This window comes from Amblyomma americanum, chromosome 3 (genome assembly GCF_052857255.1).
Source record: "Amblyomma americanum isolate KBUSLIRL-KWMA chromosome 3, ASM5285725v1, whole genome shotgun sequence".
Taxonomy (NCBI): domain Eukaryota; kingdom Metazoa; phylum Arthropoda; class Arachnida; order Ixodida; family Ixodidae; genus Amblyomma; species Amblyomma americanum.
Genome location: NC_135499.1, coordinates 129,249,950 through 129,275,657, shown reverse-complemented (window position 1 = coordinate 129,275,657; position 25,708 = coordinate 129,249,950). Strand labels below are relative to the sequence as shown.

At 46.5% G+C, this 25,708-nt stretch overlaps 1 protein-coding gene across 2 annotated transcripts in view; it reads left to right on the top strand.

Moving 5' to 3' along the window:
• Positions 1-25,708, top strand: part of LOC144124915 (activating signal cointegrator 1 complex subunit 2) — a 76,755-nt gene that overhangs the window by 27,855 nt on the left and 23,192 nt on the right. For both annotated transcript variants that reach the window (XM_077657862.1, XM_077657863.1), the window contains exons 6-10: positions 7,002-7,199; positions 11,327-11,562; positions 19,042-19,122; positions 21,576-21,683; positions 23,915-23,995. In XM_077657862.1, coding sequence (XP_077513988.1) covers positions 7,002-7,199; positions 11,327-11,562; positions 19,042-19,122; positions 21,576-21,683; positions 23,915-23,995 — 704 coding nt within the window. The remainder of the gene's footprint in view (positions 1-7,001; positions 7,200-11,326; positions 11,563-19,041; positions 19,123-21,575; positions 21,684-23,914; positions 23,996-25,708) is intronic.

Below are 25,708 nucleotides of genomic sequence, written 5' to 3'. Positions count from 1 at the left end.
ATTCCATGCAGCAACCATTTAACTTGCAACGCACAACAGGGCATGCCTCGTCGGCCACACAAACCACCACCACCTCATCATCCACTGCTCCCTCCCCATGCTCCTCAGGATGGGGAGGACTATCTAGTTTTTTGTCTCGGTATCTGGAGCCCCGCTGTAGGCTTGCTTAGGGCGTGTCTCGCCTGCTTCTCTTTGTGGCTCCCCACGGCGCACGTTTTGGCAGAACCTGGAGATGTGTCCGCGACCCTGGCAAGCGAAGCATACGATTTCTTCAAAATCTCGCATACCGCGCCTGTAGCTTTGTGGCGGTCTCCGGTTTCCCGCGAATGGGCGCTGTTGAGCGCGCGCTTCAACCTGGCGTTCCACCTGCTGAGATAGCAGCTGTTCTAAGCGATCTAACCGCTCTGTCAAGAGAGCAACCTCAGGGTTGAGCACCGCTCTCTCTATGACGCGTACTCTCGCTGCGGCTGTCGTTAACGCCTCATTTCGTTCCTCATCCAATGCGGCCGCCACGGCTTGGTCGAAATTGCTCAGCTTGCGCGAGAGCACGAACCGGCGCACGGGGTCTTGCAGACCAGCCACGAACAAAGCGGTCATTTCCTCTTTAAGTAGATCCTCCGCGTATTTCTTCCTTAGCTGGTCCCCTTCCTCCTTCCTGCTTAACGTATCGCGTGCTAGGCGCTGAAGCCGCGACGCAAACGTTCGCACGTCCTCCCCTACCATCTGTCCGGCGTCACGGAACCTCTGGCTCAGTTTAAACGAACAGATATATTCAATAATTACACATGATTAAGATTATACATCAGAGGCTGGGGCGTCCGAGCTTACGTGCCGACGACTTCATGGGGACGATGGAGGGGCTCCGGAGTTGAGCTCGCACGGTTGCTGGCAGAAGCTGCATGCCGTCGGGCTTCGGCGCTGAAGGCCCCCCTTGGCGAACGATTTCGTCCTGGGCGTGCCTTCTTCGGTACTCCTTGTCGATTTTTATATCCTCTTATCCCCACACTCCCTAGGGTGAGGACGCCCACGCCGGAGGGGGGGGGGGGCCTAGGGCTTTCAGTTGGGCGCACAAACACACCACCGCACTTACGGTCTCGCCCCCCTCACGTGTTGAGTCCGAGGGAAAGAAGGTTGTCTTCGAGGTAGCGCATAGCGTCGGCTGTGGTAAGGCGCGCTCTTGCCCGCTGTCGGTTCCCGCGGGTCACCGGCCTTTGTTCTCCATCAAATGACACTCGCCCCTCAAGGCCGGAACGCGAGGTCACTAAAAGGCCGGGAAAGTGGTCCCTTGTCCTGGGATGTGCTCGGGAGGGTTGATTGATGATGCCCGCCGTCTTGCCACGGGGCCAGGCCCGCCGAAACGAGGCCGCCCTGGAACGGCCACGGCAATTGGGGAAGATAACGCCCGTCTCCCCGCGGCGGCTGCGGCGGCGGCGTTCGTCTCGTGCCGATACTATGGAAAGGGGGTCCGGTTGTGCTTTCGCCGCCACTGGGGGCTCCGTCTACGCCGTGCCGTCGAACGCGGACGCTCGTAGCACACACAAGGAACGTCACACTCCCTAACAGAGATCATTGTTGCGTCTTTTGATAGCTACAGTGGACGATAGAAAATTCGGACGCCTGATTTTTCGGACTTTTTCGCAGCGCCACGATATGGCCCATAGAGCCAATGTATAAGAGTGCCTGAAATTTCGGATGCACCGCAACTGACTGCTTGATTTTTCAGACCCTGTTCGCACTTGCCGTCAAATGATGTGTACTGTGGAACCTCATTAGACTGCAGGAGTGGTCGAGCTTAAAGGGAGCCTCCTATGCTGAAATTCTGCGCAGTCAGCATATTGTGCCCGCGTGTTTCGAATTCATACTGTTCTTGAACGTCTTCCGTTACACGAACTGGAAGAGTAGTCAGAGTTCGCTGAACTCATCTGTGCCTAGTCTTTCGTCCCGGATATGGGACGGGAGGTAGCAGCGAATACGGGAGGTAGCAGCGAAGTGCGTGTGAGGCGTACAGCTTCACTTAGACGAGTGGTACTGCATCAAAGCGAGGTCAGTGTACCCGCCTTAAACGCCCCGCAACTCCAACTTTTCTATTATAAAACCATAAACAGCTGCTGTTTCGATGACAGGCAAGATGGCTCTCATTACACGCAAGTCACTGCAGAGTGCATCTCGCCAGATATGATGCCAATTTTGGCTCTTAATAACTAGGCCTAATGACGAAGACCTATGCCGACTGACCGCTTGCTTCGGCCGTTTCGCGGTTCTTATTGTTTCTCCATCTTCGCGTTCTCGTTCTGGGCCCATAGTATTGCGGGCGCAGCGCAGTTTCCGCAGTGGCGTGTTCGCTTTCCCGTCTCGACTTTGTCCCAACCCGTGCGTTCATTGGCGACATGCCAAGGGCAGCACAGCCAGGCCATGGCCGTGAAAGCAGTCGCCGCTCGTCATCTGTGCACATTACACGCGGCGAAATTTAGTCATGAGGTGCTTCAGACTGTGTGCAACACAATTGACCCCTTGCTCTGGCATACTGGCAATAAGTTCTTGATTTTTTTTTTGGTGAAATTTGATTTTCCGAACTGCTCAATTTTTCGGTTGTTTTCGTGGTCCCTAGAGAGTCCAAAAAATCGGTCGTCGACTGTATAGCCATAACTTCCCAATTATAGCACCGTATCGCAGCGCCACCTTTGGCTCCTTGCTGTTTCACACAGCTACTAGCCATTTTATGTGAACAGGTGTATAAGTAAGAATTTTTAAGTAGCAAATATTCAGTTAGAAGTTTGGAAGCAGTGCTACACTACTCGTATTTTATTAGGTTTTCAAAAAGTGCTATTCGCTCACTCCTATTAAGAACCTAACAAGAAGGGTCAAACCAAATACTGTTAAACCTGGATGCATTGAACCTCTCAACCTCTATGCAACGAATTCCTTGACATGACTAAGTTTCTCAATCCCCCCAGCGCTGCCCCCATTGAAGTGTGTGTATTTGTGAACTCCATGCTACGAAGATGTTGCGACTGTTGACCTTGATATAATGAACTCGCTACGCTGACTGTTCATTAACTATGTTACTTGAGATTGGGCTGAACCATGCAAAAGCTTCATGACAATAAAACACGAGCCGTGCTCTTCTGTGATTGGTGCCTTTCCATCGCAAACGCAGCAGTTGCTGCAGCAGTCTCCTTTGTAACGTCAAATCTAGTAATACTACAACAGTTTGTGTCCAAAAGCAGCTCAAGGCAACAAGACATAGCAGGGAAGGCATAGGACGAGCAGTGCGTGCCCATCACCGGTGATCGGTTTCTGGTGTGATTCTGGTGCCAACAGCAAATGTGCGATGGGAGCAGTGACATCAGATAGACCCAGAATTGTGAGCAGTGAGTTCGTTTCTGGGAGAAACAGCGGTTTGGCAGGCCTAGCCCCCGCCCCCCCCCCCCTTTTTGCATGATGGCGCAATGTGTCATGCGATCTGTGAACTTTGTTTCAGAAGCATTCACTTTTCGCCAGCGAAGCTACCCCGGTGACCGTGTTTGTCATGTTCATAGCTACTATCGGTGTTGCAAACATTTAACTCTTTCGCTTAGGTGACCGGGCATATACGACCGACGTTGTTAAAAAGCCGCCGAAAATTCATTTCTGCGCTTGTGGACACGCTGCACCATTTAGGTTGTTTCTATGGACCCAAGTTCATAATTGCAGCTTTTGTTTTTAGTTTAGAACGTGAGGGGGCGCCAGGAAAAATGAAACTTTGAAGAGCCGGCCGCAGTGGCTGAGTGGTTACGGCACTCAGCAGCTGGCCCGAAAGACGCGGGTTCGATCCCGGCCGCAGCGGTCGAATTTCGATGGAGGCGAAATTCATTCTAGAGACGCATGTACTGTGCGATGTCAGTGCACATTAAAGAACCCCAGGTAGTCGAAATTTTCGGAGCCCTTCACTATGGCGTCGCTCATAGCCTGAGTCGCTTTGGGGCGTTAAACCCCTGTAAACCATAAACCAAACCAAACTTCGAATGGCCGCAGCAGCGTCAGTCGGCGAACATGGCGTTCGGGTCGCTGCCCGCTCCTTGAAATCGAAATCTGACACCGAGCGCTTCGGCTTGTGTCGGTTCCGGTTTTTGCGATGAAAGCAGTGGTGATAAGTCAGACAGCGATGTACAAAAGTTGGATTTTGGTTCCGACAGTGAGACTTCGCCTCAGGGGCCTGGAACGTCAGTGTGTGTTCGCACGCAAGTTTTGTTTACGTTCGCTCTGTGTTTTCTGCAGTGCATGCGGTTTGTAACTGATGAGAGTGGTTTAGTTTTGTGCTTCAGGGCCTTCACAACATATGGCCAAGACAGTTCTCCAAATGCTCAAGGTTGCGTCGCGTTTTTTCAGACGTGACAACGGCCAGGTGTTCATGTTGGCGCATCGCTGCGGAGCCTCGTTCGGAGATTCGCTCGACCTCTCGGCTTCGTCTTGATGTTCTTCACGGCGGAGATGATGAAGACTCTGTATGAAAGCACTAATAAGTATACTTGGATGAAGTTTTTAGACAGGCAAACATACGCTCGGCATTACAACAGGTGAATCCGTTGGACAAGTTCATTGGAATCATCATAGTAAGGGAATGGTTGACCCGCCGCGACTACAGTCGAACCCCACTACAACGAACGTCACTTCAACGAAATTTTAGCTTGAACGAAACATTTCCAATTCCCCGTCAGCTCGCCATAGAAAGTAATAAAACAAATTTCTCATGACAACGAACCATTTCTGGGGCGCGTTTCCGCTTCAACGAAATTTTCGCTATGCGAAGCTGGGTTTAAAAATCTATCTTACAACAAAACAAGCATATCGCCGCCCATCTGTGTACTTCCGTAGGTCCACGCTGCTTTGTTTCACTAAAATTTCGCTGGAACCAATTGATCCACTCATTCAAATGCACATGAAGACCGCCATTGTTTGGTGGTGATGACAGTTGGGCTGGCTGCCTTGCGAGAAGTCGCGGGTGCAAGCTCCCATTTTCTTCCAAGCCAGAGCCGCAAACAATCCGTCGCCAAAGGTCGCAGCACCCTGGCAACAGCAGCAGCGCGTTTGCCCTAGTTTTTCTCACTCGTGCTTGTGCGCTGCAATCGACACGAGCATCGCGACTTTGTCTAGGAAGCGGACGTTCCTTTCTTCCGAGGAGCTGAGTGATGAAGCCATAATTGAGGGCGTTCGCCACGGCGACGCATCATCGGATGATGACAGCGACGCACAGGTTTTAGCACCACCATCTGCACTAAGTGATGGAATCATTTGATGTGCTTCGCAGATTTATTGGTGCTCACGATGACGACGTCGTGATGCAACTGCTCACCGAGTGCGAAAGTCGCGCCATGGCACTCGTGGAAAAATAAGAAGCACAAGAAGCTGACCAACTTCTTTGGAAATAAATGAGGTTTTGGGACTATGTCGTCCAACCTGACAGTGATTTTGGGCTGATTTCGCCACAACGAAATTTCCGCTTCAACGAAATTTTTTGCGCACCCCGTCAGTTTCATTGTAGCGAGGGGTTCAACTGTATATCTCTATTGGAATACAGGAATCATCTACTCTGGCAGCCATCAAATAACATTTGCCAAAATCAGTTTTTCGCTTTGCTTGTTTTTCTGCATGTAGCGGACACGAAGGATTCAGTGGCAGCTGCATCTATTGGCAAGACTTGAAAGTGTCCTGGCTTTTGAACCATAACAATGAAAGTTCATCGATCCTGATGTTCTAGAGCTTGCCCAAAACACCAAATTTGATCAGCTGGCTTTTAGGAAGTAGCTCATTCAACAAATCTTAGAGTATAGATGAAGTAGAAGAAGTCCACGCCCCCAATCCTCTCATAGAATCCATTTGTCACCAACCGAAGAAAAAAATGGAAAAAAGAAGGAACTGCAAGCTTTGCTATCGGAGAACAAAACATGAACAATGATCAAACGTTATGTGCAGCATCTGTCAAGTCTACCTCTGATTCACATCTTCGCGTGATTGCTTTTCACAGTGGCACCACAGTGATGACCGCTGACTTGACCGGCTGTGGAAAGTGCAATAATTTTTCTCAGAGCTCAAACTTGGAGGAATGACAGCTATAAACATGTGAACCAGTTTGTATTTTCCAGTTTTCCTCTAATCAAGTTCGTGCTTAGTGCAGCCAGTAATTTTTGTTTTGTTTTTTCTGTATACTTTTTCTGTGTTTTAGCCACATTTGACTAATAAATGTTCCAAGTACTTTTTCACACACGACTCTACTGTTTGTTTCATTCAGAAGTGTAACTAATAATATACAATTTCATGTGTTGCAATATGTGCTGGGTTTGTTACTTGTGAAAAAAAAAAAAATTCCTTTTTCAGTACACTCCAAATCATCCATATTTCCACGGTTGCGAAAGAGATAATGGGCACTTTTTGGTCTTAGTTGTCGCAAAGTGCGCTAAGAGACAAAAATGGGAGAAACAAAGTGGAACACCACAATGCCGCACAATAAAAACAGTGGCAGTTTGTTTACATCTGACCCATGATCTGACCACTGGTCATTCTGTGGAGCTGTCATTTTGACTACTGAATGAAAATGTTTATGAACTAGCTAATGTAGTTTAAAATTTTGTCATTAAATTAGAGATATTTTTGTTTATTTTGAGTTTTTACATCTTTCTTTTCAATGCATGGTGAGCGGGAGGTAGTTCTCAGTGGCTCTTGAGATCCCAATGACCATTCGCGAGCCCCTATTGAGTCAATGACCATCGAGTTCAAAGGTCATTGACGATCGCCATGTGGCACTGGCTGATCGCCATTGAGTTCGATGTCCATTGTCTCGATGGGCACTGAAACTGCCCATGTGACAGGGGTATAACCCATGACATGGCTCATGTTCACGCAGTTCTAGAGGCATCGTCTCTCTCAGTATTGATACACTTGCCTTTTTTTTCATACAGAATGAATGGGTTGCTAACTGTTCATTCTTGTTTCCTCCCTTTTCTGTCATCTCTTCTGACAAGCAGATGCACTTCATTGACAAGCAAAAGTTTGCAGACCTCATATATGAGAACTTCATCTTTGACATTCCCAAAATTTTCGATGTTTGCGTGATGTTCGGGAGAGGAAACCATGATCTGGTGTGTCGCATGGTCGAACACATCATGAGCTGCCAGCCAAAGTACAGCTCGGACCTGAAGGACATTGAGGACACCATGCTTTTGGTGAGTACTTTGGTACTTTGGATGTGCAGGAAAAGGCTCTCTACACATACAAAAGTGGCCAGTTTGCATGAGTGCGACAAGGTTACAGGCAGAAAAAAAGTTAACGGGGATTTACTTAATCCAATTATCTTTTATTTCTTAGTTGGTTTTAAACTCCAGATTGTGTGTTGCTTCAATTTTGTTTTATTCATTCACTGTAAAGTCTTGGTTGATGACCTGGATGTCACCTTGCTAAGATGTCAGTCATGTAGGACTTCATTATATAATAAAGGTTTAAACTTGGGCAGAAAGAAAATTTCTGTTTATGAAGATAATCTTGCGCACTTACTATCTTTGATGGCTCTATTGTACAGGCACAACAAGGCTTTTTGAAAACTGTCCCACACTCTGTATGCATTGTAAGGGCTTAATATCATGCATTTGTAAAAGTAAGAGACCCTCCTACAAAATGTAGCTTGTCATTCCACTGTCAAGCCGTGAGGGTTGCGTGACCTGTCTGTATCCAGTGCTGAAAGAGAACTGGTGTTTAGTGACCAGCAAGTCAAGGGTGCACCAGACGTGGTTCAGCAGCTTGGGCTTGGCAGCCTGCCATGATGTTTAGTTTTATGGCTACATGACTAAAGAAGAATGCTTGCAAGCAAATGCTACTGGTAGCTGTCGAGAACATCTTGTACAAAGCTACGTAAGATTTCTACCTTCTGTTGTCAGTCATGTGCTGAGAAACTAGAATAGGCTGTGGAGGTCAGCACGACATGCGCTTGTTCCATGTCTGAAGCGCATGTATGACTCACCAAATGTGCTGCATTAAACGGCATTTTTCTTTGAATTATCATTTACACACATATAACATAAACACCAGTCTTGTTTCCGCATTTACCATCCATAGGCTTCCAGAGCTGCTGATCATGTGTACTGCTGTAACAGGAAGCCAGATACAAAGAAACATAACATGGCACTGTGTCATTTCTCACAGCACCACTGATTAACTGATGAATTTGTGATGCGTCGCATCACACAAATATTGGTCAGTGAGGGACTGCCCCGAATAAGTCACTCACAACTTGTTTGTGGCTCTGCGACATTAAAGGGACACTGAGGAGAACTCTATCAATTTTTTTTGTTAGCAAAATCTGATAGTTCGGCATTTCATGGTTTTGTTGCTGCTTGTCCGGGCATGAAAGATGCATTTATTTCAAAGAAATTTGGATTCGAAGTTGAAAAAGTTTTTCCCGCCCCTCTGATTCAAACTCAGGAAACTCTTATGACGTCGCAGAACGGAGTGACGTGAATCGTGACGTAAACGCAGACTCCGTGATTTCTGCCGGCTAGCGGTGCGGTGTGCAACCTTCCTTTGCAAGCCTCAGAGATTCGTGACGTCCATGAAGTAAAGAAAATTCCTCCAAGGTGGCGCCGCTTGTCCTAGGAAGTCATCACGCTTGTACTTGCGAGATTGGCCTGTGGCGGCGATACCTGTATTTTGGTTCTTGCTATTTTCTACAAGAGCTTTGTTTTCAGGAAGAGTGGCGTTTTTGTGATCAGGAGCTGCTATTCTATGGATACAAGCCAACTTCAATTTCTCCTCAGTGTCCCTTTAATGTATTGACCAAAGCTGACCATTTGATCTACAGTCGGAACATCGATATAACGAACACGAATATTACGAATTATTAGGTACATCGAACTCTTCGTATATGTTTTTGAGAAACGCATACAATTTATATTTTATATATCGAATGCGGTTGCCCATGAAACGGATATATCGAACTGTGCCCGTTCTGATGGCAGGGGGCAGGCTTTGCCGCACTGCACAAGTGGTGATGCTGCAAGCGTTCGTGCCAAGGTTCGCACATTTATCTCATGCTCGCCAACAGCGGCGTGTAGGGTTGCAGTCCGGCAGTCAGCACACGTTCACGCCCTTGACATCCGTCGACAGCGCCATGGAAGCAGCAGCGCAGGTAGTTGTAAGCTTGCAATCCTGCGCTCACGTCGGCTGTAGCGGAAGTGGTGAAAACAGCGATGGCTTTCGCTCTGACGTACCGCTTTCCACGCGACATGGTTGTAATGCGGGGAAGCCACCGTAACCGGTGCTTAATGGCCGATTCACACGACGGACTGTTTGCCCGCGGCCCGCGCATCACGTGTTCGTGCGTCACCAAATCGAGAGGCGTGCTGTCGGCCTGCGGACTGGACAACCAAGGAAGTTCAAGTGCCTCTCCCCTTGCGGGAATTAGCGGCGGCCCGCGAAGATGCGGGCGCCAGCTCTGGCAACCACCGCTCTTGCCGGTATTTCGGCTGCCGCATTTCGCTGAGTGGCGTTGAGCTGGCGCGCTGTTTTGACAAGCTGCACTGCGTTCGCTACCATGACAAAGTGATCGACTGGGCTCGCAAGACGGCCCAGGCCATTGAGGAATTGGACAAAGGGCCGCACCTGCACCATTTAATCGCAGACATGGGTCGGGAGGAAAAACCAGTTTGACCAGCGTTGCCAAATGATTTAAAATAATCTGGCAACAGTGGTACACCCAGCGCGTCGTCTGCTCTTTTGGTTCGTCGCATCCGCTTGACGTCACCGGATCACAGGCCAGTTTTTAGATGGCGCACGAACACGTGATGGGCGGGCCGCGGGCGAACAGTCCATCGTGTGAATCGACCATAACCGGCGTTTGCGGTGCTATGCGGGAAAGCCAACCTAACTGGCGCTCGGATTTTTGCAGCCTTCGGAATAGCCACGAGTGTCTTCGAAACACCGCCAAAACCAGGGAAAAGGTATCCCCGTTTATCTAGTAAGGATCGCCAGAACTGCTGTCTCTTCAATGACTGAATTGCGGCGCTGTTGCGCGCGTTTCTGACGAAATTTTTAATTACCGACTTTGGCTGTAGCAAACTATTTTATGATTTTTTACTTGTTCGCTATAACGAGATTTCACTTTATATAACATGCTGGTGCAAACACACCTTTATTGTCTGACTTCATATAAACAAAAGCCCAGCGGCCAACTAAAGCCACTTTTGCAAAATCACTTTGTCCTTATAATGTCCACAGCCTGTTGCTGTGGCATCATGTATACTGCAGAGTTACTGAATAGTATCATACTCTGTGCACATATTATCACTGATTTGGCTACCAAGCACCCAGTTACAGATAGGTGCAAGGCTTACTGCAATGCCCTGTGCAGTAGGTAGAGCTGAACTTATCAGTCATAAATGCAGTTTGCATTTTATGGCTTTTAACCCACACATTCAAGTTCAAAAAAACAAAAACTACTAATTCACGCATGTTTGATTTTATGGAGAGGTTTGTTGAACCATGAAGAGTATGTAGTGGAAATTTTAAGGTCGGTTTACATAACCCTTGGGATTGCCACCATAGTAGCTTATCAGTGCTGCGACAAGGCGGCAGAGACTGAAATACTGTAGTAGCCTGTGACGTTTAGTTCAGTGAGAATTACGGCTTGTGCCACAGAAATGGTTAGATCATAATTTGGTGATTTTATTCATGACGTGATGAGCCGTCACAGTTTAGATGTGTCAAGATGCACTATAATGAAAAGCTGCCCTAAGAGATCACAAATGACTCTCAGCATGCTTCGTGCATGCCAGTTTGGTGAAGTAGCTTCAAGCAGTGCGTCAAGACGAAAGTCTGCCTTGTATGAAGTATCCCTGAATTTTTTCTACTTATATATTCTTTATGAGTTGTCCAAGCTTTAGTAAATCTGCAGCACTGATTAGTGGTTTTGGTTTAATGCTCACAGAAGAGGAGCTGCTGGAATTTTTTTTTAAGATCGAGAGAAAGCAAGGCTGGCAAAATGCTGCCTAGAAGCTTGTTCAGGAAGGGCTGTGTCCCCACTCTGTCTCATTGTTACTGGGTCAGAATGAAAGTGAATAGAACATGAACATGCTTTGTGCAGTGCTACTCTGAAGTTTGTAATGTCATATTGATGTAGAACCATTTGCTAGGCAATGCGCTCTCGTACCATCTATCGTTTTATGACATAAATTGTGCGATTTGTTTACATGGGTGAACGAAAAAACGGAAAAGAGCAGCCTGTCTTGTTCCATGCCCATGTTCATATTTTTTTTTACAACTATTGTTGCCACCCATTGACTCCCTGGCATGCTCATTACAGGCTTTTGAAAGGGCAGAACAGTCCATCCAGTCTGAGGATGACAGTGACATTTATGCTCCTCCGCGGCGACTGGACGAGGGCAAGGCCTCAGAGGGGTCACAGCTTTGCCTCATGCCCTTCTGGAAGCTCCTGGAACGCATCACATACACAGTGGACATTGCTGCCACACTGGCAACATTCCTCGAGGTCTACCCAACGGCCGCCACAATCTTCACCCTTGAGACTGTGGGCCCAAGGTAGGCTTTTTGTTTTTAAAACATGAAAGATTTTTTTATTCTTATGCGATGGCATGGCAAATGACATGGCAATGTAAGTGGTGGTAAAGAAGTGATTTAAAAATGGCTGGTGGGCCTAGCATGGGAGCTCTGTCTTGTGCCGCTGCCCACATCAAATTTCGTAACTCAGCGCAAGCTAACAGGTGGTCGGCTTGGCGAGTTCGTTATATCAAGGTCAACCGCCGCTGTGCGTTCATTACATGGAGGTCTCAAATACACGTGCTGCTATGGGAGCGGTGTTGTGGAATTAAAAAACTTCGTTACATCGAGGAATTCACTATATGCAGGTTCGTTACATCTAGGTTTAACTGTATATCTCCTTCAGGCATTCATGTATTATTCATTGCCGTGGGAGGCATTTTTACATCTTCGGACTTGCGTAAGAGCATGCCGAGGTTGCACAGAAAAAAGATTTCCACTGTCTCCCATGAATAATTGTGCATTTTCTGTTAGGTTTTCATATGTCCACATAGCCCCGCAACACTGGTTTGGAGGTCTCATTAATACTTTTTTGAGTCCTTCCTATCATATTAAGCTGTTATATTAACATACCAGCACATTTTAGGCACTTTAAAGCAAAAGAAATTCACATAATCACTGCAGCCAAGGCACAGCTACTGTAAAATGTGGAGGCATTCATTTTAAAAATGATATTCCACATTCAGTTTGCATGCCTAGTTTGATATGTTTCTAAAAGCGGCTTTCAAGATATCAACACATTTTATGCTACAGTCCTCGACCAATTTTTAGGACTCTGCAGCACTCGAAAAATGATCCAAATTAATCAAAGTCTGTAATATTTGGAACCACAAAAAAATTAATTCGCTGTGAAAGACCTGCTTGAAAATTCGTGACTTTAACCATTTTTCATGTTCCGCTTGTAAGCGATATTGTTAGCTTGTATTTTGGCCTGAGTCTTGCTTTTATTTGTCTGCGCTGCACTAGTCCACACCTCACATCATTGATAGCAACGTATTTGTTTTGGTAGTGTGGTGGGGCTTATTAAAAACAATTAAAATTTAAGCATCCTGGCCCATGCCGCTTAAGTAAACAACAGGCTGATACCACTAGCCGCTGCATGTCATTCCACACACCATACCACAAGCAAATTCTGTGCTGCCATGCACACCCTTTGCCACCCCGCCGTTTGACGCGTGAGGTGAGGACAACATTTGTGTCCGTGGGCAACGATGGTTGCACCCATGGAGGAGAGAGCAAGCGCCTCCATGGGGGCCTCTCCCCCCTCCTCCCCATACCTTCCCCCCTCGTCCTGCGTGCACCTTGAGTAGTGGCATCGTCCTAGCTGTAGCAGACACTGCCATCCAGTACCCAGGCTCACGCGTTCTTTAGGCACTCTTTCAGTGGAAAGAAAGAACGGACCACTAGCTTAAGTGGCAGCAGTGAGCTTCAGAAACTGCCAGGCCTACCCAAGCCAATATGTCCAACTGCATCCGTTTGAATCCAAGATGGCACCTACCACAATGGGGATGGGTCAGCTGGTTGTGGTAGTGAAGCTCGCTCACATCTGGTAGGTTGAAAAATCGAACTTCTGGACTCAGTTTAGTCCGAAATATTGGCCGCATATTCCGATAAAATGTCAGATTTGATAGTGCGCAGGTCACATCCACAGTTTTGGATGCAGGTTCCCGAAGGATTGCTTATTGTGCAGAAATGTTTTTGAAACTGTCTCAAGTCTGACCTGTATGTAAATTTGAATAATGGAAAAAATTGAGCATTGGTTTTTGAGGAAAGGAAATGGTGCAGTAATTGTCTCGCATCTAGGTGGACACTGGAATGGCCTTGTAAGGGAGGAGAAGAAGGTGTGGGGGGAAAGAAGAGAGAGTGAAACAGGTGCCCTGGTGGAGGGCTCAGTTGAGGGCTCGGGAATAATTTGGACCACCTGGGTATCTTTAATGCACACTATCATCGCACAGCATTTTCCCATCCAGGCGAAAACATAGAATAGGTTTGCAATCACCATGGAACTACTTGCAGTAGCAGAGAACCCACAGAGTGGACGCAATGCTTTTGTGTAGTGGACTCACTGTGGTCTCGGATTGATAGGGAATTAACATAAGTGACATTGTATAGCATAGGTGTTGGAGGTTCATGGCCAACTGCTGTGTACAAGTTATTAATGGGGTGTGAACACTTAATTTTGGATTTGAATGGAGTAATGAGCAGTCAGATAATTCGGTTTAAGTTTCAAATGTCTATTTTTCAGATCTGTAAATGGTTCAACCTTTGAATGAGTTAATTTTGGCAGTGTAGTTTTGGTAGTGAGTATTCATCTCAGAGCTGCTGATTTCAAAGGCAGCGGTGTCATGCCAACGTGGCACTCCACTTGTCCACATTGCCCACATTCAGGCAGCGATTTCTCCATAAGTAATATGAGTGACAGGCATGCATTTTTGTTCTAAATGGTTTTCCTCTGGACGGATAATGCCTATGGGAAATGCTCAATTTCAGTGCAGAAGTAGCAGCACAGTTCGTCCTTTTGTGCAGACTGACTACTTTCTTTCATATTGGCGCTGCCTGTACATGAATTGAGCTGTGCTGGAAGTTAATTGCTTCTGTGTACTGGGAGTGCCATTGGAGCATTTGGGCTAAAAAGTATCTAAAATTGAACGTTTGCTGGCATTTTTGTGAAGTGAAATGTTTTGTACAGTAATCCCTCGTTATAACGAAGTCAGTGGGATGGCAGAAAAATTCGTTATAAGTGATAATTCGATATAAGCGACCACCCGAGAAAATCTAAAGCAGTCGAGCTTTAATTGCGCCGCACCGACGAGCAAGTCAAAATACAATGTATTCAGTGAAGCAAAACTTTATTCAGGTGCAAAAAAGGCAGTGAGCTTTGGCTGTTTCAAGTTCTTACTGGGCGCGGGCAACCCCTGCTCTAATCTGACCAAGCATTCCACGAGGCCACGTTCGCTGCCCATGCATTCATTCAACCTTCGGGGTATTTTGAATCGCGAAGGCAGTGGCCGCTTTCATGCCGTGATGGGGGGGGGGTCGTTAACGGAAATGCCGTGGCTCGAGTCTGAGGTTGTGTTTGTTAAAATTGTGCTCAAAAAACGATTAGCCACTCATTGTAGGTACGCAGCGCGATCGTGAAAACTGAACGGTTTTGCAGTAGGGGTTTCGCATGATTACAGGCAATTTTTTTCCCGGGGTGTTCAGCTGTGAAGTTTGCAATCGAGTTTTTCGGCGTACTGTTGTCGACGACACTGTGCTAATTCTTTGGTTCGAGTGTCAGTGTTTGCACAGCGTCGCATCCGCACCATTGACAAATGTCTAGGAACAAAATTCGATGACCCTACCACACATTTAGACCGTTTGTCTAGTCGGATGGCGCGAATCAAGCATGACCGGCTTGACAAAATCGCCAGGGAAGCACCGTGGTTGCGTTGACCCCCCATGTTGACAGCCTGGCTCGCCGCTGGCAACGCTTGGATTTTTTATGTTTTCGGCAAGTTATCGGTCGATTTGCACCGTCAAAAGTGCAACGAAGCTAGGGGTGGTGTTTAATTGTGATGCAAGCCGGTTATGATGAGCGGCAAGCAAATTTATACACCGGCTTCCCCAAAGTCGTCTTCCCGATTTGTTAACGTAGCTCCTTGCGTTGAACACGGCAAAGGGCATGCGACCAGGCTGCAACTCGACAACACCATTGGTCATGCTTGCAAGCGCTACCTGCAGGTCGCCTTCTCGCTTGAAGCGAAATCTCTCGTGAATGACGTTGTTCGCGCGCGTTTTCGAGAGTTTTGTCTGCTTTGGCCGATGTGAAACGGTTAGGCTTAGCGACGACTACGACAGCCAAGGAGCAGCTCAGTTCGTTGCCAAAAGCTCACCTCGCTCGCGACTCGCAAGCGTGAATGGGCTCATAATTGGTGGGACACTTCTTTTGTGCTTTTTGGCATGTTTCAGCGCCAGAAATGTTCTTTAGAGTGGTAAAATTTTGCTCACCGAGCGCACCCCTTGGAATGCTGTGGCGCAAGTGTGCCCGCAGTCCTTTGGCCACTTTTTGGCATCCAAGAGACGGCGGTTTTTTGGCATCGCAAAGCGTCAGGAAAATTTTATTTTCGTTTGGATTCTATCAAGGGGGACGCCAGCGATGCGACTGCGACCGATTCGGGCGCGCTTCCGTTCGCATCCGCCGTAAACAGCTATGGGGGCACTCGGCACTCACTTGGCACCCGTCACCAGGCAGGTCATCGGTCGAGGGTTGGTACTTTTGTGGCCTGTTCTGTTCCTGCCTGAGAATAATTCGTCGGCGGTACTAATTTGTCACTGCATGCGCAAAAGGGTCGCCGCCGCCGCCGCGGCGATGCCTCCACTCGCCACTTCGCTCTAAGCGGGTCAAGCTCTTTGTGCACTTCGAGTAATGCGGCTTAAAATGCATGCATTTGGGTCGGGACCGGAAGAAATTTCGAATAAAGCGATTTCGTTATAACGAGGGATTACTGTATGTAATTTATAAAATGTTCCAGCTGATCTGAGCAGGCTACTATGCCTTGAGTGATGCTTTGCTGTTCTTCACTGACTGCAACAGTTGATGTATTGAATATGCTAATAAGGGTAAAATGACGGGGCATCTCTTGATGTGCAAGCTGCTTTTTTCCTTGCTTGTTACATAGTGCTGCGTGAGCAATTTTCAGCATTTGGAACACAGTGGCAGCGACATGCCTGTGGTTTAACACACCTATTGCCATCACTGAAGTGGACTGTGATAAAGGATACTTTGTAACAGAACGCACACGCACACACACACAGTCTCTCTTACTCACTCATTCACTGTCGCCGGTCTTGCAACTGATTTATTTCTTGCTCATCCATGTACTTAAAGCCATTTTCCTACGTAAGCTCACATGCAAATGAAAAGAAAATTGGAGGACACTTAAGCTTTGCCTTTAAGAGTGGAACGTGACAGCGTGTTGCAGCACTGCCAGGGAGTCCACGGAATGCCATCACCCGTTTGGCGCGACGCGAAGCCTTGCCCGTTAGACAAATCGCTTTGCTTCGTACGATGAAACGGACGCGCGGAGCGGCAAACCACGTAGAAGCGCTGCCAGGCGCCTTGCCGAAACGCGCGGGACTCAAATTGCAGTCATAGTTCGTTGGCACATCGTTCTCGACAGACCCGATGCCACGAACGCCAGCATAGCTTCCGCACCGAACGAACGGGCAGCAAGCCGCAAGCTTCGTGGTGAACGCGCTTGGGATGTGCGCTGCGTTGTTCCCCGCTCACCGCGTGATTCCTGTGTGCCCGCACGGCCCCACTGCACCCGAACGAGACGAGCGGGAAGCGCTGCCGTCGTGTGCCATCTGTTGGGGCAGTGGCGTACATTGCGAGGAGGAGGAGGGATTTTTCGCTTACGGCTGACGCCGACGACACCGGCTTTTCTGCGACACGAGCTCCTTAACGCTGTCGCGTTAATAATGAGGAAAAATAAAATTGCGTCCGGTCGTCATTCCATCTCCGATAAAAAGCGCCACTCTTTCTCTGTGATAATGGCAAACAGGTCGCTTATGCTGGATCGCACATTCTTTTTGATTAAAAATGCTTCAAGCAGTTCTCGCTCATGCTTGGATTTCCCCCTGCTCATGCGTTGAAATGGGGCCAAAGATTTGCACCACTGCTTCACATGCAAAGCCAGGTTGCTCCCTGTGCCCGGTTGCAGCGTGTTCCCTGAGGCATTCATTCAAGCATTGCCTCATCTGCCTGATGTATACTTTCCTACAGGACATGGGGATCGAATACTTGAGCCCTATCTCACACTTTGTGAACTTCGTTAGGTGGTTGGTCTTGCAGGCTTGTTCTCTTTCACCACTGGAGATGCAGTTGCAAAGACCAGAAAGCCTACCGGGGGCTGAAAACACCAAGTTAACACCAAATTTATAGGACACTTTTTTTCAGCTCGTGGGAAATTTTATGGAAGTATTGGGTCATCTCAATGTTTTTTGCCTTTCTCTTGGGCTGGTGGAATTGGCTGCAACATTTCTTTCCACAGTTTTACCAATGGCCAACAACAAAGAGCATGGGAAATCGGAACCTTTTAGCTGGACGTAACTTTAAGCTGGAAGTACGCTCTGCAAGACAGAGCATACTTTCATAAAATTTCTCGTGGGCTTAAAAAGTGTCTAAAAAATTTGGTGTCAACTTGGCGTTTTCAGCCCCCTGTAATCTTTCTGTTCTTTGCGCCCACATCTTTAGCAGTGAAAGAGAACAAGCCTGCAAGCCCAACCACCAGACAGAAGTTCAGAAAGTGTGTGTTGAGAGTTGTGGGTTTGATCCCCATGTCCTGTGTGAAAGTATACATTGGGCAGACGGGTTAGTGCCTGAATGAACGCCTCAGAGAACACGGCAACACATAGCGACCGGGCACAGGGAGCAACCTGGCTTTGCATGTGAAGGAGTGCAGCAAATGCTCACCCGTGTTTCAGCGCATGAGCATTATTGGCCGGGGGAAATCCAAGTTTGAGTGGGAACTACTTGAAGCATTTTTAATAAGAAAGAATGAGCGGTCTTGCATAAGTGATTCATCTGTCATTATCACACAGAAAGAGTGGCGCGTTTTATCGGAGATGGAATGATGACCAGACTTGATTTTTTTTTTTTTTCATTTTTTTCACTTACATATGCGCTTGCGCAGGAAAATGGCTATAAGTATGTGGATGAGCAAGAAATCCAGTTGTAAGTCCGGCGACGGTGTGTGTGTGTGTGTGCGTGCGCACGCGTCCATGCATGCGCGTGCGTGCACGCCTTTTTCTTGTCCTGCGTCTTTGGTTTGGTTTTATGGGGTTTAACGTCCCAAAGCCTCTCAGGCTATGAGGGACGCAGTAGTGAAGGGCTGCGGATAATTTGCGGATAATTTGGACCACCTGGGGTTCTTTAACATGCACTGACATCGCACAGTACACGGGCCTCTAGAATTTCGCCTCCATCGAAATTCAACTGCCACGGCCGGGGTCGAACCCGCGTCTTTCAGGTCAGCAGCCGAGCGCCATAACCACTGAGCCACCGCGGCGGGTGTTCTGCGTATTTGTTTGCACTGGTTTTTTGATAGAACATGAATAACCAACGCATCTGAACTTCTAGCCTCACTAGAGAACACTGCATCTTGTTATGCTGTATGTTGGTTGATCGTGCCATGTTAATATGGTGCCTGTTATTAAGTACAGTCTGTGACTGCATAGGCGGCAGTTAGTGTGTCCCAATAATTTTCTCTAATAATAAACATGAGAATGTGATTGCTTGTATGTGTCTTGTTTTATTATTTTAGCTGATATTTGTCTCTGTTTTGAAAATCTAGAGTATGTTCATTAACCAACAAAGAGCACACTCGCGAATACACTTGTTGCCTGCTGTCTTGCCTTAGCCTTTGTAAAATAGGCATCATGGTGCTGACTCCTTTCCTCTTGTTGTTTTTTGTGCAGATTATCAAGGTTTTTCGATGCTACTTTTCCTGCCCTGAAGGAAGAGCTTGTCCGTCGCAATGCAGTGAAGTCTTTTGAGCCGTAAGCAATTGTTTTTTTTTCTAGTACTGTGTTAACATCATGTTTGCAGCTAGTGTGTGTGTGGCATTTTGGCTGCGAAATCAGATTTTGTGTTTGTGGGTATGCATATAGGCACTCTCATAGACAAGAATGTGTCGTTGTCCAGCTCTCTGATTGTTCATTTCTCTGACTTCGGAGCTTGGGAAGTCGTAGTGCAACAAGGTGGCCGCATAGGTGGAGAACAAATAAGCAATGTTTCCTTAGGGTTATGGAGTGCATTCCAACAGAAGGGAAACAATGTAGGAGTTAGCAGAGTCTGGTGGGCACATGAGAATAGGAAGTTTCCAGTGACAGGGGCAATGGGAAATCAGTGAGAGAAGCCTTTGTCCTGCGGAGGACATGGTTATGTTGGTAATACTGTATAAACACGTGTAAGGGCCGCACTTTTTTTTTTCCAAATTTGAGGGCCAATTTTCGGGGTGCGGCCCATCCACGTGATGTATGAAAAAAAAAATCAAAAGTGAAAACACAACAATCTGGAAATGAGCGGCATTTATTCTGTGTACAGTCGTCACTCGCGGAGTATTCCGACTCCGAGCTGGTGCTGTGCTCTGGTGCACACTCATCCCACAACAAGTGGCGCAGCAATTCCGCTGTCAACGCGTAGCCGTTCCGTGCTTCCATCACTTAGCAGAGCAGCTCTTCTTCCTGTTCAGGAAACTTGCACGGCTTGCCTCGGAAGGCACGCTTCTTACAGCTTGTGTTCCTCAGTGCATCCTTTTGGTTGCACCATCGTCGGACGCACTTCTCGGCCATGTCAAATTTGCCACGCACACTTGCCGTGTTCGACAGCAAAGTCTCAGCTGTGTAGCTATTAAGGTGCTTGCTTTATCGTGCTAAAACTGCAACGCTCGGCAACAGCGCATGAAAGCCACAACGACGACGAACTACCACGCTGCCTTAACTTCCGTGCCTTTGACAGCCGCAGAAGGGTGGAGCTGGTGATACTGATGCCGATATGGATAGTGGGAGCTCGCAACAGAGAAAAAAGTTGATGATGATGATAAGCCGCCGCCTCAGGCACCATCCGTGGGCGGCACCTGAAAGCTCCTGTGCACATGCGTTGCCTCCGTGATCAAATGCGCTGTTGTTCGCAGCGGAGCTGATCGCGGAGGCCACGGCACGTGCATTTCGAAGGCTATTCCCATGCGAGTCGTGGAAAGTTTGGGTGTGGCCCTTACAGGGGTATTATTTTTCAGTAATATTTCCTTAATGAAAACGGGGTGCGGCCCATACACGGGTGCGGCCCTTACACGCGTTTATACAGTAATCATCACCATCACTCAGGAGCGGTGTTTTTAGCTCATTAAAATAAAAAAAGGTTATTTGCATCATTTATCGCTTCATCAGTGATTTGTTAAGTGGGGGCTTTAAGTGTAGCTTTGAGATTTTTGCAGTTTCATCCTGAAGGCTTTGAACATCACCACTGTTGTTGGCCAGAAAGCACTTCTCATTCAAAAACAACATGCGTTACAGTCCATTGAACATCATGCATGCATCAACTGAGTCGAACACATCATTGCAAAACAAGGGGTACTCAATCTTTTTAGCATACGGGACTTCAACTGCTTTTCAAGAGGTGCTACGTGCCTTGGGTTCCATCCCTTCACCAAAGCAGGACATGCCAACACCCAGCCCCTAAAAAAAAAAAATGGCCAAATTCAATAATGCATTGAACAGAGCTACTCGTGGTACATGTTGGCCCGTTTTATTTAAAAGGGACCTTTAAGAACATTATGAAATTTCCAACTTAAAATTGGAAGTTTTAATAAGCAAGCGATTGCTGCATTGTTTTGGCCTTATTACAGACATTGATAATTTCAGTACGTTTGAAACAGGGACATGCCTGAGCACTTAATCACTCTGTATATCTACTCCAGGTAAACAGGCAGGTATGGCAGCTGCTTTGCTCATTTGTTTTATTGGAATTTGCCTACTCCCTCTTAATCGCAATGGCAGACTCTCCTGCGTGTGAGATCAGTGGGCGCGACGAGACTATAGAACACCTTCTTTGTAACTGCCCTCGGTTTTAGCGTGAGCGTGCACTCCTGGCTGCAACACTCCGCCGTTTAGATCCTCGGCCTTTTACTGAAGCCAAGATTCTGGGTCCTTGGGGTACGCCTTCATCGCAGAGGACAGCTTTGAAGGCACTTTTCAAGTTCTTGGAGGATTCAGGACTGAGTGCGAGATTGTGAACTATCAGTGTGCGCCCTGTGTACCCTGCAAGTAACGGCCAACGGACATGTGGAAAAGTGATCATATCCCTTTGTTCTCTCCCCTTTTTTATCTCTCCCTCTGTTCCCCTTCCCACGTGTTGGGTAGCATACCGGGCGCTGCCTAGTTGACCTCCCTGCCTTTCTGTCTCTCTCTCTCTTTCTATTACAAGCTGCGCTATGTTTTTGGTATGCTTTCAGGGTCTTTTCGATGGTCAAGAAGCGGCTTTCCTATGCAAAGACTTGTGTGCTGAAGGTCTTCCGTTCTTTGCTGCAGCAGTCGTGCTTGCAGCCGCTTATCGAGCTTGGGTGAGTGGCCCTGCAGAGTTGATGGCATATTTCTCAGCACCTTCACTCCCAGTTCTAGCTTAGCAAAGCTGTTAACAAACTACAGACCGCGATTTTAAGGCAGTCTAGTTCAATAGATAACCTTTCAAGGATGTCAGATGCGGAAATTTTGTTGAAAGGAGTACTGTTGAGAGCAAAAAAAAAAAAGATACTTTTTGTGTTCTACAAGTCATGCCGGCTTTTTGAGGAGCAAGTAAATTTACTGCACCATTTCTACAAGGTATGTGACACTTGCAGCATGAAATAGGACGTACCACATTAGCCATTTGGTTGGGCATGGCACTGATGAAAGCTTTTAAGGTTAAGCTACACTTTACTGAACATGGCGGATGGGAGAACAGCTGAGGTAGCAGCTAAATTGATGAGCACTGCATGCATCGTGTGCCGGTTGTGGGTTCAGCTCCCACCGGCAGGCAAATTTGGCATGGATGTCTCCACATACCTCCAGGCCAATCATGGTGCATGGCTTTGGGACATCACCCATGACGTCCTACACTCTAGCTTTAAATACAAAACTGTTAATTGAGTTCCTCTGCTAAGAAACAGCTTTTCACACTAGATAAACGGGGACGTGATGCTCTTTTTCGACATGGGGCTGAATTCTATAAAAGGGTAGAGACGTCAAATTTTAGTTGTGTTCGTAACGACGGGCAAGACTTTAGTAAATGTCAGTTGCCACGTGGAATTCACTTACGCCTGGTAAATAATTTATTCTTCAATTTCTTTTTTAGTAGCCGCATTTTGGCTATAATGTCGAAGTTTAGTACAGTAGAATCTCAACCATACGAACCTCACAAGGTCATGAAAAATATTCCCCAAACGAACCCAAAACGAACACCATTCATATGCAGAATTGACGCACATCTGTTTTCGGCTGATGAGTTTTGCTTATTACCGTGCCCCGCTGCTGACTCGCGATGTTGGCGCTGTGCTGGTCACGTGCTGCAGCTCACAGCGCGTACCGCACGACTGGCGATCGTGGCATCAGCGATGCACAAGCTGCGTGCCACCTCTCACTGCTCACGGTGTGCACCGTGGGGCTTCGGTGATGTACGGGCCACTTGCTACCACTCACTGCTTGCGGTGCGCACCAAGTGACCGGTGATCCCGACGTCACCGATGTACGGGCAGCAAGTGCTTAGTGCTCAATAGGGCAGTCGTGGCTCGCGCGCTCATATCAACTGCAGTGGGGCAGAAGGTAGTTTGTAACATCCGAATTTCTGCCTATTGCACACAGTGCACTCTGGCCGGGGCATTTGGCGAATTTGTATCAGCCGAGATTCTACTGTTATAGGTCATATGAGGCATAACAAAAAACTTATAGCTGCTTGTTTATTCATTGTCACCTAGCTCTTAGGGCAGGCGTATAGCGAAATAAAACAGTGAAACGTGATTATATTGCAAGTTCTTCACACCTCATGTGACCTGAAATCAACTTTAGCATCACAGCCAGCATTCAGCTATGGAAACTAAAATCGAAACAGGACGAGAAAAGAAATTCAGTTATAAATTTTTTACTACTTGGATCAAATTCCACTAAGTGATTCATGTTATGTCTGATGTGACATTTTAAAGGAGAAAACATGCAACAGAAAATTCCATGTCTGTACTCCTATAAGGAAACGAAATGTTCTAGAATTCAGCTGAACACCCTTTCAGCCATGGTCCCGAATTTCAGGATGACTTTCCGGATTGTAGAAGCATTGTAAGTGCTTGTTTTCAGGGGGACTCTTTCTACTGAAGTCATGATGCGTCGTGTAACTGGCACAGGTATACATTTTTGTTGTTGCTATGAGCAAAGTCTGGGGCTTCATAATTACAAGAAATACAAGGAAAATGTATTAGGGAAATTGAAAATGAAGTACTAAATGTCATGTCCTGGTGATATTCTCCTTCTTTATCATGATCTGTGGTTAAGGTTTTCCAAAAAGCTTTCAGTGTATTGTGCGCAGAAGTTTATTTTCTGTTGGCTTTTAAGCCAACCAGAGTGACCTGATCAACTCAGTTAAAGTATGCTCTTTAACCAGTGGGCCTGTGTGTATTACTACTGTGATTGTGTTCCATTCCATTTGTTTTTGTCTTTTGTCATTGGCCGGGGAACCATGTTGTGCGACAAATAATAGCAGAGTTGTTGTAGAACCAGCCAGTGATGTCACTTATACTCTTGTCGTTTTTTTTTTCCTGCATGTTAGGCAAGCGAAGCAAGTTGGGCAAGAAATTCCTTACCTTGAATCCTTCTTTGAAGTTATCTGCAATTGCTTGACAGAAAAGCAGTGAGTGATTTTTGGGGCAAACCCGTTTCTCTTCGATCGCTTGCTTTTTATATTGCTCTTATATCAGATTTGTAATGCACACCCTTTGTGATACTAAGCTAAGCTGTGTACATACATAAAAATCGCCTTGGTTGTTTAGAAAGACCAGTTCTGTAAGTAGTGCAGAATTTTAATGTTTTTTTGGAATGCACTAGGGGAATTTTTATTACTTGTATGTGCTTCAGGATAGTAAGACATGGCGAATTTTTATTATATGTACGCGCATCAGGATAGTAAGACATTTATTGCTAGGGCTTTTTCTTCATATTTATATGGACTGAAAACTACGCTATGCTGATAGATTACCCTTTCATAACTAGGGGTTGGACTTTTCAATTTAAGCTGCCGAAAAAAAGGTCAGTATTGTTGGATTCCAAGGCATAGCTAGCTGGCAGCTGAATGCGAGTTACACTCGGTTTAAGTTGAATATTAACTAAGTATGGAAGCCAGGGGCATGATGCAACGTTTCTTTTGCGATTGCACAGTTGTGCGATTTGAGGTATTACTTCACTACCTTAGATGCCTCTGCAGACCGGGGAGCATCATCTCTTAGCTGTCTTCTAGCTAAGCTGTTTCTTCACTGTCATCACCTGATTAGAGCAGTTAGTTGGTTAATTAGATTAATAAAATTAATATAGGACATTCATACAAAAACGCCAATGGGCGTCACGAAAAAGTATGTGGCTGTCACGACGATTGAGCAGCAGTTTCATCACTGCCATCATCACACAGACCACGTGATGCCTCGCCTTCACGCGCAACGAAGCGTGACAACCCAACTATAACATGTCAACCTAATTCTTAGAAGTAAACTTCCACTTCCATTTTGTCTTCATTTAACTTGAAATGCTCTTTTAATGAGGGTAGAAATTTTTTCCTTCAAGGCATACAATTCGCATGTTAATTACTGGTAAATAAATTGTTCAGGCTAAAAAAATACTGAGATAGACTTTTAACCACACAGAATTGCTACATTGTCACCAATAAAGTCACTATTTTATACATCGAAAATAATATTCGCTGAAAAATAGCAAAGTAGCAGTGTCCTGAAATAAAAACCGAAAAAAGTGTGCCAAATTTTCATGAAATAAAATCCTAACAGTCCAACCCGTACTCATTACACTGCCATTGCAGTGAGTGGTGCTCACTTAGTATCCATGGCAGTCCTAACTCCTTGAAGGAAGATATTCTCCTGTTTCAATGAATACCAAATGCTGGCGATGCATAAAAAATTAACAAACCATTCAGCATGGCCTAGAAGCATACCCTTTGGACTATTTAACAAAGGGTGGCTTATGCATTGATATTTCACGGTTGCTGCACTTCTTATATCAAGGCGAAATATGAAGTGTGTTCAGTGGAGGAAAAAGCGATCAAGCGTGAAGTACTTCATTAATTCAAACAATTTGTTATGCTGAATTTCTTTTTTTGTCATATTTTAATAGCAGGTAAGACACTGGGCAGTGATGGTGGGAATACTGTCCTCGTATTTCTGACATTCACTCTTCCTCACATTAAAGAGCCCCTGAAAGGAATGTTTGAGCTTGTCTTTAAAATGCTTGCACTATGTAGAGCACAGGCCACCGAGTGTCCATGCCGCGTACGATACCACAAAAGCGAGCGGGAAATTTACAATACATTTTTAAAAATTCCCGCTCTTGCACCTCGCGGTGA